This window comes from Ciona robusta, chromosome 10, assembly GCF_009617815.1.
Source record: "Ciona robusta chromosome 10, ASM961781v2".
Taxonomy (NCBI): domain Eukaryota; kingdom Metazoa; phylum Chordata; class Ascidiacea; order Phlebobranchia; family Cionidae; genus Ciona; species Ciona robusta.
The window spans coordinates 5,155,777-5,167,901 of NC_143244.1; the positions used below are offsets into that span (position 1 = coordinate 5,155,777).

The 12,125-nt window shown below is 37.7% G+C and overlaps 1 protein-coding gene and 1 long non-coding RNA gene across 2 annotated transcripts; one reads left to right on the forward strand and one right to left on the reverse strand.

Moving 5' to 3' along the window:
• Window positions 1-395: 395 nt before the first annotated feature.
• LOC149729862 (uncharacterized) lies at window positions 396-6,042 on the reverse strand. Its single transcript, XM_089887357.1, has 5 exons — window positions 5,337-6,042; window positions 2,579-2,712; window positions 2,052-2,147; window positions 1,850-1,960; window positions 396-1,766 (listed from the first exon to the last, which is right to left on the reverse strand). Exons 1-5 carry the CDS (start codon window positions 5,836-5,838, stop codon window positions 1,176-1,178), a joined length of 1,434 nt encoding a protein of 477 aa, XP_089743483.1. The 5' UTR covers window positions 5,839-6,042; the 3' UTR covers window positions 396-1,175.
• Window positions 6,043-6,065: 23 nt separating this feature from the next.
• On the forward strand, window positions 6,066-7,627 carry LOC149729863 (uncharacterized). Its single transcript, XR_016385921.1, has 2 exons — window positions 6,066-6,216; window positions 6,392-7,627. It is a non-coding gene; the product is annotated as an uncharacterized LOC149729863 (long non-coding RNA).
• The last annotated feature ends 4,498 nt before the right edge of the window (window positions 7,628-12,125 follow it).

Below are 12,125 nucleotides of genomic sequence, written 5' to 3' on the forward strand. Positions count from 1 at the left end.
TCTCGAACTTTCGATGCGAGACCAAGAACAATTCAATCGGTAATATTTCATTTCTACATCCAGTTCTAACTTAACGCCTCTAAATAGAACTATTGGCCAGTAAACCGGTGTTGTACCAAAACCAACAGCAGTAGAAGAATAATAGCACAAACATCGCGCTTTGTTGTCACAAATTGCTACACTGTTGGAATAAAGTATATCCGTACGGCAGCAGTGTGTATCTGGCCGACGACTGTACCAACATTGAAACAATAGCAAGAGTACGACGAATGCATGGTTAAGCCAACACAGAACGCCTGCTGTAATTTTACCCCATTACGGTGCAATGATAGCTGTAAGGCCTAATTTCCATGCGCGTATTCATGAGCTGAATAAGCAAAGCTCCTGGAAAATGATTCGGTAGAGATGATTTATTTGGTAATGAATATGTACAGGGCGCCTAAAAGGTAACAAAGTGTGACATGGATAGGTAAAATACAAAAGGCGCGCAAAGAAACATCGTTGACCTCAAAAGCGTTGCACCTAATTCAAATAATACATCACGGTATATATGAAGATAACACATATTTGAATGGAGAATAGAAACAACATTTCACCTTCAACGTCACGCTTCAGTAGACATTGGCAATAACCGCCTAAAATTGGCGCCATTTTTTCTCAATAATAAGATATGATTGCTGTTCGTCAAAAACTGTATTAAGATCAGTGGTAACCCCGTATGGTGTTTTCCCCATTCATAATTACTGTCGTTCAGGACTGCTGAGTCTATTAAGTATTATATGAGGAGGTACTGGAAGCCCTGGTAAGTAGTCTTGACGATGCGGCTATATCGCAATCGAGTGGACTGCTCAAGTGAATTATACAGTGTACGATCGGAACAGTGTCGGTTCGACGACTTTCGACTTGAAGTTTAAGTTGAATTAAATGAGTTTCGGATTAGTCTGACATAAGTACGTATAAACAGAAGTACGTCGAATCAGGTATAACTTGTGTAATATGTATGCTTAAGTATAGCGGTGTATTTGTAGAAGTAAAACGACTAATAGAAGACCCTGCGTACGTAACTATGAGTCATTGTGTTATGTTGACACTTATAGTTCTACTACTGCCTCTAACCTTCGCTTCTATAGCATTGAGACAGCCTTATCATAAGAGGCGTACGTTCAGTTGCTAATTCATCGGTAAACACTGTACAGGATCGACTGATCGTTCAAGACAGTGTTGCCGATAGGGATGTGGTTATGGTGGGGGTGGTGTTGGTACGCGTCGACCGCATTAAGTGTCGTCACGTTCACGTTCATTAGGTCGTGGTGATGGGTCGAGCCAAGGTAGTGCGTCTGCGGGACGATGTTGCCCGAGTTCCCGCCGGACCCTTCCGCCGAGTCAACGTTTACTTCTTCGAGTTTTATGACGCTTGAAAACGGCCCAAGGCCTGCTTCGGTGTCGGTCGGTTGCACGACGTTCGGCATCGGCATTTGCATGTTTGGCGACTCGATGATCGTCGAATCGTGGCAAGAACCATCTGACATGGTTAAATGGCGCGGCGAAGACTGGTCACCGTTCTGGTTCGAAATGTGAACCATCCTATGCCCATCGTTTCCATCCACCATACCTGGCTGAGAAGCCTGGACACCAGTTGGAACAGGGGAATACGTTTCTTGTGGCGTCCGTGTTCCGCCCGGTACAGCACTGGCTACGGGCTGGAGCTGGCTAGGATTCGAGTGAGACAGATCGTTTGTGTGTTGAGGCTGCGCGTTACCAGAGGTCTGTAAAGATTACAGTTCGTTAGTCGCTTCCGATGGTTATAATTTTAATATAAAACGACTGTTAGTTGAAACGACAAGTGTACCTGGGATTGCTGTTGCTGTTGTTGTTGTTGTTGTACACTCATTTCTTGCGTTTGCTTGTCTTTTAGTGAACGTTTGTTTTTGTACCGGTGATTTTGAAACCAAATTTTAACCTGTTACAACATTGGGGTTAAAATCCCTGTATATACTTAGGCTGCGATTTATACAGTCGATGTGTCAAAACCTACTGAAATTCTCCCTTACCTGCGTTGGCGTAAGATGTATCATTTGTGCCAGGTGTTCCCTTTCAGGAGCGGAGAGATATTTCTGTTGCTTGAAACGTCTCTCTAGTTCAAACACCTGCAGAGCGATAATACATTAGGAAATCATCAAAGTATCACTATTCAGTGAAAGCATCATGTGAGATCCACATAGGCTTCAGCATAAAACGCATTGGAAGTAAAAACATGTAAATGGATATAGGTAGCCCTTATGCGAAATCTGTATATTTTTTAATAAGCAAAACCAACGGTCCATTTGAAAAGTTTTAAAACAAACGCATGTATAAAAATACACAATAAGTTCGCATATTTTGGTTTTACATTAAAGTATAAAGTACCGTGTTTTAGACTTTTAGTGTATTTCTAATTTTCAAAATCTATTCTTCAGTATAGAATAATAAACCTTACAAAAATGGTCAATAAAAAACAATGTAGCATTGAATAAATAAAACAGACAACAGAAAGTTTAAGTTGTTCCATCTTTGAGAGCTTGAAATATTTTGTCCATACCTGTGCTTGAGAAAACAAGACCCTTCGTTTCCTTCTCTGAGATGGTGGCAGAAGCGTCTTGTGCATTCCATCCATGCCTGTACCTGGCATCATAGATCCATAACCAGTAATTTGCAACCGAGGGTAACTTGGAACTGAAAAAAATAACTGGCTTAGTTTTGAGGATTTTTAAATGAACAATTTTACTGTTAAATCAATCTATGCAAGATATTAGATGTATTCTGTAATAGGATTCAGGGGATTATTTGTGTTTTTTTTATTTTATGCTGTAGTGCTGGGCAAAAATATCCTAAATTTAATAACAGTTCAACAAGCAAAATGACTGCATATGATTTAGGTTTTAGGTGGGTATTCTAATTTATTTAGGACAAACGGGCAAATATGTTTTTGATGAACAGTTTGGCAACAAAAATGATTGCCGCATTGTGTTTGGTTGAAGGGCAAGCGGCACAAACGTTGCCTTATCGATTGTTTAGCATTTATAGGCGGAAAATATCACAGTGCATTTCGCACGTTGTATAAAGATATCGGTAAAATCCACGCTATAGATCCAATAATCGGAATGATGCAACCCTGTATTTCGCTCTGCTGAACAAATCGCGTGTGTTTTTGCGGATTAACACGCTTTAATGTTCGAATACCACCGCGTAAAAGCGTTTGGGCAAGCGACTCGGCGCGGTAATGCGCGATTGTGACGTAACAAACACCTAGCGATGAACGCGAAGCGCTAATCCTGACTTGCAATCCGGTAAATTAAATATTGGCCGACCCGTTAATTCGTAATTCGTTGGATTTTGCGTCTTAATTATACATCGAATGATTCGTAGGATTATTCACTAAAATGGGAATCCTGGTTCAAATCTAACGGGATATTGAATGCAAATTTTATTTGCTAACTCTTCATGTTTAAAACGCCGCAAATCATAAAATGACAAAATGAATTAGATTAAAATATCAAGTAACTTTCAGTATAAATATCAAAAACTATAATAATGTGACTTAATAATATTAATATATTTGTTTTAAATTTCGTGCATGACAAAATGGCGTCTGGCATTTTATACACAGCCATTAGATAAAGTTTGCCGTGTTGTTTGTTTAAGAACTATATTGCACAAGCAGACTATTTGCATTTACAATGGCGCAGGGGTAATCTTGGAATATAACAATGCGCATCATTTTGTCAGAATCAATCGCAAAAGTTCAAATAAATTGTTTGTTTAATCATTTTAAACAAACTTAATTATTTTTCTTTCTTCCTATTTATTTAAATTTCAATGTTTTATGCGTGTTCATAGTTGAATATTTCTCTAGACATGTAGTAGTGTGGGGGAAGATGGGACAACTTTCGATTCGTTTTCCTCATCCATTTGGTAGTAAACAAAGAACATTTAATAATTAAAAAAAACGTATTCTCACGACTTATACGCATACCGATGTTAATTGTTAAAAACACATCAGGATATTTGGATATTATGTACCAAAGTTGTCCCATCTTACCCTACTATACTTTTTGCCAGATTTTACATCTATTTTTTACAGTTAGTTGTTCAATATAATGTAGTAGTCGGACAGTCTGGTTAGTAAGAAAGCCGACTGCAAAATTAGGTATATCATTCGGGGAAAGTGTCTTGTTTGCAAAGCAACATGCCGCGTTTCGAGTGTACATAACCACGGAAATACTGGTAAGCACCCTTAGCTATGGACACACTAGTAAAATGAATTAATGTTGAATTATGAAGGCTCTTCTTGTTGAGCGGGGGACTTGAGCCCGATGGGCAGGCTACTTTAGACTCGAAATGCACTTACAACATATCCCAGAGCGCCCTTTAAGATGGCCTAAGAGATGAGACGAGGGCTATAGTAAGCACTACAGTCGGTATATGAGAAGCGAATTTTGTTAGGTCGCCATTAGTGCGAGCTATATTGGCATTGGCAAAGGTAATTTTAATGCATACGTCCAAGAGTGTATGTGTGTATGTTTGACTAAACCTCAGTAGCAAAAGGTGTTATCCAAAATGGAAAGCAACGTTGAAATGATTTTCAACAATTTTAGCAATTTAGGATTATGTAAATATTATATTAATGCCTTTATTATTTAGATTATTGTTTAAATAGGTCTTTTAGTTATTTTTGTGTGGTGAGCTGTTTACTTTTGAGATTGTTGCTCTTGGTGCAGCTAAGTTTATATAGCGAGCGAGTTTGCTTACAAAAACAAAATGGCGGATGCTTTAGCACATGATAAAAAATAAGCTTTTTACAAATTTAAACTAGTCAGTTAACAATTGGAAGTTAATATTTTAGTTTTTGGAATAATAACTGCTAAATAACATGTTAAAACCTTAAGGATTGCGTACAAAATTTGCTGAAAAGTTAAATTTAACTTAGACTGTATTGTTAATTTTTTTAAATGTTATATTGCGCAATAGTTTGCAGTATGAAGATGTTCGCAAGGTTACTGACCGATAATTTATTGAAACATAAGACAGCAACTTGGACTTAAGCCGACAAACGTCTAGGCTAATATTAGCTGCCCTGCCCAAAATTTATGTCAACAGAGATCACTTTCTGCGAGGGTTTGAGCATATTTGCTAAGCGGTTCTTGTAAATAGGAAACGTGTTTTGCTGTTAAAACTATCTGGCATAGTTTATAAAAGTACGAGTAAAATTAACCAGTTTGTTTAGAAAGGCTCTATGTTTAAGTATATTCGTATTTAGAGAAAGAACCTATTTATAAGCTATAATCTGGAGAACTTACCAAATCTTGGGTCTGGATTTGAAGGTGCACCGTACCATGGAGATTGTACATTATTATACGGTGGCAGCTCCGGAACACCCCCGTTGCCATACCCAGTCGGTCCACCAGATCCAGGCATTGCATGAAACGAAGTTTGCGGTGGGGTAGGCATAGGGTGCAGGTTATAACTTCCATTCATTCCTGCTGCAGTCTGGTAAGGGTTGGCAGATGACATTTGCTGATGGTGTATAGAATGGTGCGGCGGCGTGCCCATCATCGGTTGTCGGTACGAAGTCATGGGGGAAGAGATCGACCCCGTGCTGCCTCCCCCGCCGAGATTCGGGACGTGAATTCCCGCCGACGAGGCCGCGCCGGATTCCATGTTGCTGTACAGCTCGCTAAATTCCCTGCGGCCGCTGACAATGCCTTCAACCGAACCGGTCCCGTACGACTCTTCTAGCGGACTCAAAATATCGGTAACTGAAAATGGGGTTGTAGTCGAATGCTTTGGGCTAACTGACATCTCACAGCAAAGTCTCCAGTGTCGGAATAAATTATTAACTTGCAGGATTAAATATTAATTGACTTAAAACTGCTTCTGTTGACGCAGGCCAAGAATGTTACCGGCACTTGTGAGCTAAGTATATTTCCACTCGTTAGCCTAGTGGAGATATCTGAACAATGCGTATGAGATCTGATCTCTCCACTCTTGACTTGATAATGCTTCAGAGCGATTTGAAGATCTGGTTCCCTGCGTCTGCGGGCCATCTCGGTCGCCGGAAAACGAGAGAGGCGGGGAGAAAAAGGCGCAGGTACGCGCCGAAAATAGGAGAGAGATATTCATTGTTCCGCACAAAACCATTCGCGGATTATCTTTCCCTATGCCACCGTGAACAAACAGGTTATTATGATGTCACAGTTAAAAATACTAACACATATTGCTCGGAAAGAAACTTTACTCCAGAATTTTTAAAATTCTTAGCACTAAATGTTTATATTTTACCCTGCATGCCAAACTTGTTAAATTTGCTGTTAAAACATATACTTAAACTGCTATATTTTAAACTTTATTTTAGTCGCGGAACAATTAAACTTGTGACGTCACAGACTGTGGTCGGCAGCCGCATCGAGCGGGAAATGAAACGGTTCGACGAACGGAAATCAAAAGCAAATAAGAATCGGAACTTTCCGTTCCAAACTAAATGCGACATTACAAACTCATTAGCGCTGATAAACGTTTGAAGTATTTTCGACAGATGTATCTTGGCAGACACAAACAACCAGGAAGAGATAGACATCAAACTCACACAGGACAGAGTATACGGAAATTTGATTCGTAAAAAACGACATTTTATTGTGAAAAATGACATTTTGGTTGAGGAAAATGATATTTTATCTGGAAAACTATGTACTATTCCAAAAAAACAATTTTATTCTGGACAACGACATTCCTTCTGGAAAACAAGAAATTTAGTTCCAGCATGCGGAAGCTGCTCTGGTTTTGGAAATAATTTTTAGTGTTAAAGAAGCGAATTCTGAAAGGCTTGAAGCTTTGTTCGCAATGGGAGCTTAAAACAAACACAGTTAGGAAAATATCCGGCGGCAGCTGTAGCTTCGCATTCCGCGAACTATCAAACAATTATTCCCGAAATCATCTGTCGCAGAAGAACTTTGAAAAATGTTCCGTCAGTTCCCGGGCTCGGGTTCAGCGAGAAGAGCACTTGAGCCCCATCGAGCGGTGGTACGACGACGGCCGGGTGCTCAGTATATCGACTGGAGTTGGCACTCGAAAGTACGGGACACTTGAACGGCAGCTGAAGCTAGCATTAGCGCGGGCTGCTATTGTGAGACGTAGGCCGCTATGTTGGATCCGCATTCGAACTAAATTAGCTTGTGCTAATTTGTGAACAGTGTACAGCGTTCTCTAGCAACGAAACTGACGTTAACGTCATTGTAAGGCCGCTGAACAAAGAAAGAAACAAAAAAGACCCAAAGCCACACATACTTTCAACACTTCAAAATAAAAGCACAGCCACGCATTACGAAAAAATCAATCATTTGAAAGTAAAGTTCCAAAATATGTTTTAGCACTGAAAAGTTGTGTCGCTAACACCATGCTAACACCTCCTAAACGATATAAAATACTGTGGGTGAAGATGGATATCGTGATCAGATAATATCTCATGTTTCCTAATCGTGTTTTTACCAAAAAACTACGCTATTTTAGAGTTGTGAGGATACGATTACACATTCCTGAAAATATTTTTTGTTTACCACCAAACGGGACGATAAATTCTAATAAAAACATCGGCGATCTTACCTAAATCTACTACATAAAAACCGACAGAGAAGATACAAGCCCTAATCTGACTTGGCTCATGGAATAACAGCAATCTATTTGGTATTACACCAAAAACGGGATTTAAAAAATCTTATGCAAAATGTGGTTATTTTGGTTTACCGAGGTTTTAGACGGCCGCCACCGGAGTACCATTGTCTCGTATGACGTCAGAGAGGACGTCACTGATTATTCTGAATCACGACCCTTATTGTGTATCATGCCATGAGTCATTGCTAACCATGAACTAGCAAAGACGAACAGAATTGAAAGAAAATTATCGTGAACAAAATGGCGGAATCGTTAATCGTAAAAAGTGACAAGGTTGTTCTAATATAGTGCTGCGGTGTAAGATAAATATCGTTAAAAAATATACAAAATCTGCCTTGAATTTACAATTAACAGAGGGCACGGTTAAAAAACCTGTAACTTTTCTATCAAATGGGACGATAAAAAAAATGAAAACATGAAAGATCTTACCCCAGCAACCAATAACACCATCTGTATGGTAAATTAAGTTCTTCGTAGTATAGTAATTTATTAAAGATTTATATTATAGTTTTTCGTTTAATCATTTTATTTTATATTTTCTTGTGATTTTTTTGTTGATTTTGTGCTTGAAGTGACTTTATAAAACTAAATTCGTATGTATAAAATCAAGGGAAATTTTATTTGGTAAAAAAGGAATATGTTTTTTTAATTTTATATCTTCACTGTAGCCTTTCGGTAATTTTATATTATTTCAAGATACCAGAATACATATTGAATAGCATGGGTTTATTTGATACTATAGTAGGATGGGGGAAGATGGGACACCTTTTCGTTTAGTTTTCTCTTTCCATTTGGTAATAAACAAAAGACATTCACGGTTCTACATACCGTTGTTAATTGTTAAAACACGATCAGGCTATTTGGATATTATGTGTTAAAGGTGTCCCATCTTTCCCCACTCTACTATATATTCCGCGTAGCGTTTTTATGCTAAAAAATGCTGAAGTATTATTATACCCCTTTTTGTCGAACGTCTTTAACATTGTTATGTTTCTGAAAATAAATGTCAAAATACATAAATATATCTTTTGACCATTTTTTAAATAGAAAAGGAAAAAAGGTAAACTATCAGAATAATGACGAAAACAAAACGAGAGAAATGAAAACAAACACTTGAGTTTGGGCCGCGTTGGCGGCAATGCAAGTTTTCCGCAACTTAACTGGTTACGGATACTTTGGTCGAATCAAAGCTGACCCAGAAGTACACACGACGCCATGACGTAAGATTGTGTATTGTGACGTCAAAAGAACGTTTGTTTGCTAAGATTTCAAGATTTCACACAGCGTGACGATATTTACCAAAAAAATTGTTTTACTTTTGTTTATTTATTTGTCTATTTTTTGGTAATATTTTGGTAAAACAAATTACCAAAACCAAAATCCGGACTTGAATTTTTTAACAAGTTTCATTAAAGACCAATAATGCTTAAGTCTGCTGCTGATTAGGGTTTAGAAGTCACGTCTTTTATTCGACATTTTATTTATAGAATTCACCTGCAGCACGTTTTTAATGCCATTTTGTTTCTAATTTCTTTCTCTTCTTTGTTTTAATAATTTGATCTTCGCTATTATTTTCTAGAATATAAATGAACATTTAAATTAAGTTCATTTTAAAAACTCTTAAAATTGATTAATCGAAGAACTGCAATATAACATCATTTTACTTTTAACGTGAATGTCTTTTATGTGAAATCAAAACCTAAAAAGTCCTTTTTAGAAATACATTTTCCACGCGGTATATAAACATAACTGTCTGTAATAAACTAGCAGTACGACTTTATAATATAGTAGGTTGGGGTAAGATGGTATATGTTTTCATTCACTTTTATCGTCCCATTTTATAGTAAACATATTTTTTTAGAACTATATATCCGTATCTTCATGACTTTAAATTAGCGTTTTTATTTGTTAAAAACACGATTATAAAATATAGGCAAATATGTGGCACAACGATATCCATCTTCCCCAGCAACAGTACTGTGCACATGTGTAATATTCGAATCATTTTTTTGCTAAACTTAAAATGGAAAATGGTGGATAGTCTGGGTTTAAACAGCTCAAGTTTTTTAATACATGAAAACTCGACAAGGTAGCGACAGTCCACTTTGCCAGTGGTGGGTCAGTAGACAACTCTTCAATTTTATCTTGACGCGTTGGCGTTAATCCGATGTCTCGCTTTCAACTGTTATGCAACAATGGCAAGTGAATGTATTGTGACGTCACAGGCCACTCCTAATGCAGACCGAAACTTTCCTGACGAAAATGATTGACAGGAAACGAATAGAATGGAAAAGGAAATAAATAAAAACAGAATGCAAATTATATGTAATGCGTGTTGCAATAAAACATAGTAGGGTGGGAGAAGATGGGACACCTTTAGCACATAATATCCAAATATCCTGATCGTGTTTAAACAATTAACAACGGTTTATGGAAGTCATGAGGATATAGTTCTATAATTCTTTGAATGTTCTTTGTTTACTAAAAGTTCCCCATAAATTCATTAACCTATGCTAAAAATTGTTCCGCGCCAAATTAAGTAGACATAAATGTTCCACCGAAGTTTTAAGCTGTATTTAGTGTTGCAAGAATGTTCGCAAGTGTTATTCGGCAATAGAACGCCTATACGTGTATAAAGCATATAGTAGGGTCATACCTTTTCATTATATTTTCTCGTCTCACTTGGTAGTAAACAAAAAACATTTAAAGAATTAAAAATCCGTACCCTCACGACTCCCATGGACCGTTTTTATTTGTTAAAAACACGATCAAGTTATTTGGATATTATGTGCTAAAATTGTCCCGTCTCCCCCCACCATACCATATAATATTTTACGAAATATCTATGCGGCATACTAATACCCTTTTTGCATGGTCACTTTTATGCGCGTAAGTACTCGCATATTTACTCGCAAAAACAAAGTTAACACGCATAACGTCATAAGCGTGTCCTCTGCTGTAGGAGGTTGGTTGTTACTCGCATTATGCGAGTAAAGAAAAGTATGATGAAAGTACAGTTTCACTTTTAAGAGCCTAATCTTTTTCGGGTATTATTTTTACAGTTTTTAGATGGTAATACCCCATAAAGCATCAAAACCTATTTTATAAACTAGATTTAACAATATTGCGCTAAAATAAGCTAACTTAATGTTGATACGCGCATAAACCAATGACCATGCTATTCGCATTAACTTTTTACCATGCAAAAAGGGTATAAGTAGTCTAAGATTCCTAACAGACAATTACAATATAAGAACAGCCAAAGCTTCTCATTTTACGAGATGGCCAATATTTCAATAGAGAATGCCTTTCGTGTAAATCCAGTTCGCTAGTTCGCACTGGCTGGAGTAAAACTTTATTAAAAAAATCGATCAAGAGATTTCGGCCGCACAGAGCTCGGCGTTTCTGGGTGGAAATGTTTTGATGTATTTTGGTAGAAGCGGTCGAGTCAGTCACTTCGTGGAGAGCTCAGTAAGTGGTACTTGTATCCACGAAGCGAAAATCCCGACTTTGTGCAGCTGTCGCGTTTGAAAAGACCCGGGATATTTTGCCAGCTACGAAAAACCGGGACTTTAATCAGCATCGGACCTGGCCACCCCTGTTTTGACTACGTTTAACAAAACTGTCCATTTTAACAAAACTGTGCTGAGAAAACATACAAAAAGTCTTGGTTCAACTTAATGTCATTTATACGGAACAACGTCATATTGACCATTATGACGTAATGGAATCACAAAGTGTAAACAGAAAGTACCTAAACAGAAAGCATATGAATAAATTATATATTTTACGAAATGCAACTAAAGAATAATCGACAATATCCATTTAAATGTTGTAGCTATCGAGCGACGTCTTGTGGTAAAGGATGAACGGGATAAAGAACCACAGAAATGAAGAAACACAAATCGTAGAAGAGGTATTTTTCTACCCCAAACTGCTGATGTGTTAGCACTTGGTAAATAGCGTGCAAATTTGGTATATTAGCTACGTTTGTTTTACAGTCCACAGCAATATTGAATTGGTTGGTCAAACGCATAAAAAGCAACCAACATTCGCAAGCAACGAAAATACCTAAATGCATAGATGGAAATAAATACGATACGGTGGGTAAGACAACAGTAGACAACCTTATATAAAGCTATGTGGATTCTGTAATCACGTTTAAAGTGTAGTTTAGATTTCCTTTTGCAAATAAACTACGTGGTAACTCGTAAGCTGGCACGAGGCGTATTGCAACAAAACACCCATGTAATACTGTCCTTGCCCCACCACGCAATAACCCACATTGATTCATACGTGGTCGCTTTGTTCAGAAAACGAAGAGAAGCGGTCTAACAGACGCAATAGTAACCAGCACGTCGCAACCAACTGTACTGAACAAAACCAATGTTAATATAAAGCACAAATCAGTCACTCAAGAC

What these genes read in the sequence shown, in the direction of transcription:
- LOC149729862 (XM_089887357.1), bottom strand. Translation starts at nt 5,838, where the DNA reads ATGTCAGTTAGCCCAAAGCATTCGACTACAACCCCATTTTCAGTTACC. An exon ending in AAATCCAGACCCAAGATTTG is followed by an intron (nt 2,713 to 5,336) that starts GTAAGTTCTCCA and finishes TATTTTTTTCAG; the next exon opens with TTCCAAGTTACCCTCGGTTG. An exon ending in TCTTGTTTTCTCAAGCACAG is followed by an intron (nt 2,148 to 2,578) that starts GTATGGACAAAA and finishes ATCGCTCTGCAG; the next exon opens with GTGTTTGAACTAGAGAGACG.